Source organism: Perkinsus marinus (genome assembly GCF_000006405.1).
Source record: "Perkinsus marinus ATCC 50983 genomic scaffold scf_1104296932894, whole genome shotgun sequence".
NCBI lineage: Eukaryota > Perkinsozoa > Perkinsida > Perkinsidae > Perkinsus > Perkinsus marinus.
The window spans coordinates 1-1,487 of NW_003215311.1; the positions used below are offsets into that span (position 1 = coordinate 1).

A 1,487-nucleotide genomic window follows, 5' to 3' on the forward strand; every position below is an offset into this window, starting at 1 on the left:
TCTTGCGCGATATTCTCCGCCAGTTGGACGATACGATTGTGTGATGGACGAACATGCTTATGAGGAAAGTCATGGCTTACTCGCCCAAGAGCTAGAGCACCGCGAAGTAGAGTTCATGCTTAGAGTATTTAGACTTGATTTTGTGAGGCTCAGAGTGGTGGTTCGCACGCCTTCATCGACGAGCATATTGTGCATGAACGTCATACGGGTATATCTCGGATTCACGAGCAGGTGAGGACATGTACGGGTCCGCAGATGAGTATATCGCTGTCTAAGGTGCAACAAGTGTCGGATATGTTCCGCGACTTGGCCGTTATGGTATCGGATCAAGGCCAACAAATATCAAGTGTTGAGAATAGTGTTGATACTACTGTTAGAGACAGCAAGGGTGAGATGACGAGGTTCTCATTGAACTATGAGTACTGTCCCCAGAGACTGTTCATGAGCTGGAGAAAGCTGCTCGATTCGGACATAGCATCAGCGATCGGTCCTGGTGTGTAAGTACATATCACTGTCCGATTTAGTGCTGTCTTCTGGAACTATACCCTTATAGGTGCTTGTGGTGGCTACGGTGATTCTTGTCACGATAATTGCGGCCCACAGACTGCAGGATTATATAAACACAGGTTTAGGCTCATTGAGATGACGTGTACAAGGTAGTGTCACATGTCACAGTCTAGAGATTCACGTCCTATGGAGCACTTGATCGCTGATCCTTGCGCTCCGAGCAGTTTTGCAGGTATTCAGCAGTATGAGCGGTAATGGCTTGTTTTTTCGCATACACTGGGTGCCTCTGAAGTGCTTGATTTATCGGGCGGAGAGTAATAGATATGTAACATGACTGGGTTAAGGCGTACTCATCTGTACGGGCCGTGTTGCGTTATGGCTGTCTATACAATGCGTGTATTATTTGAATGCGAGTTTCTCTCGGTTGTGTGGTATGATTCTCGTTTTCGGTCGTTAGAGCAAGAACGCTTAGTCCCCAGCAAATCGATACTTACGCTTCCGGAGCTGGGTGCAGAGACCACATCTCACTTCGTCGATTACTGGGATATTCCTGGGATCATTGTGCGGCACTGGAGAGGCTGGTCTTGCTGGTATCACTGGGCATTCGCTGCTCTTTGTGCCTTGCAGTAAGGCCCTTACTACAGCTCGTGTGAATGCTCTCGCCGAGAGCCGACGGCCCCAAACTCAGAACTCACTTCATTCTAACGCTCTTTGCGCCTATCTCGATATCTGGTAGCCATGGATGCCGCGTTGGAATGCTATCGTTCTCTAGCATCTGCATACTGCTCAAGGTGGTATCGGAATGTGTCGAAAATCAGAGACTCAGGGTTCCGAGGCTTCTCTATCAAGAACCACCTGAAATACGCCATAGTGATCATCATAGCTTCTAGCTGCTAGAATCTAGCAGTTGTCGCAGGTCATCTTCATTGATCTTGAAGAACGCCTAAGACGGAGGTGGTGCACAGAGACTCTGTGACAGA

The 1,487-nt window shown here is 48.3% G+C and overlaps 1 protein-coding gene across 1 annotated transcript; it reads left to right on the forward strand.

The window, feature by feature from the left end:
* Positions 1–294: 294 nt before the first annotated feature.
* Pmar_PMAR021916 (hypothetical protein) lies at positions 295–501 on the forward strand (the record flags this gene model as incomplete). Its single annotated transcript, XM_002785358.1, has 1 exon — positions 295–501. The coding sequence occupies one exon, from the start codon at positions 295–297 to the stop codon at positions 499–501; it is 207 nt and encodes a 68-aa protein (XP_002785404.1).
* Positions 502–1,487: the final 986 nt, after the last annotated feature.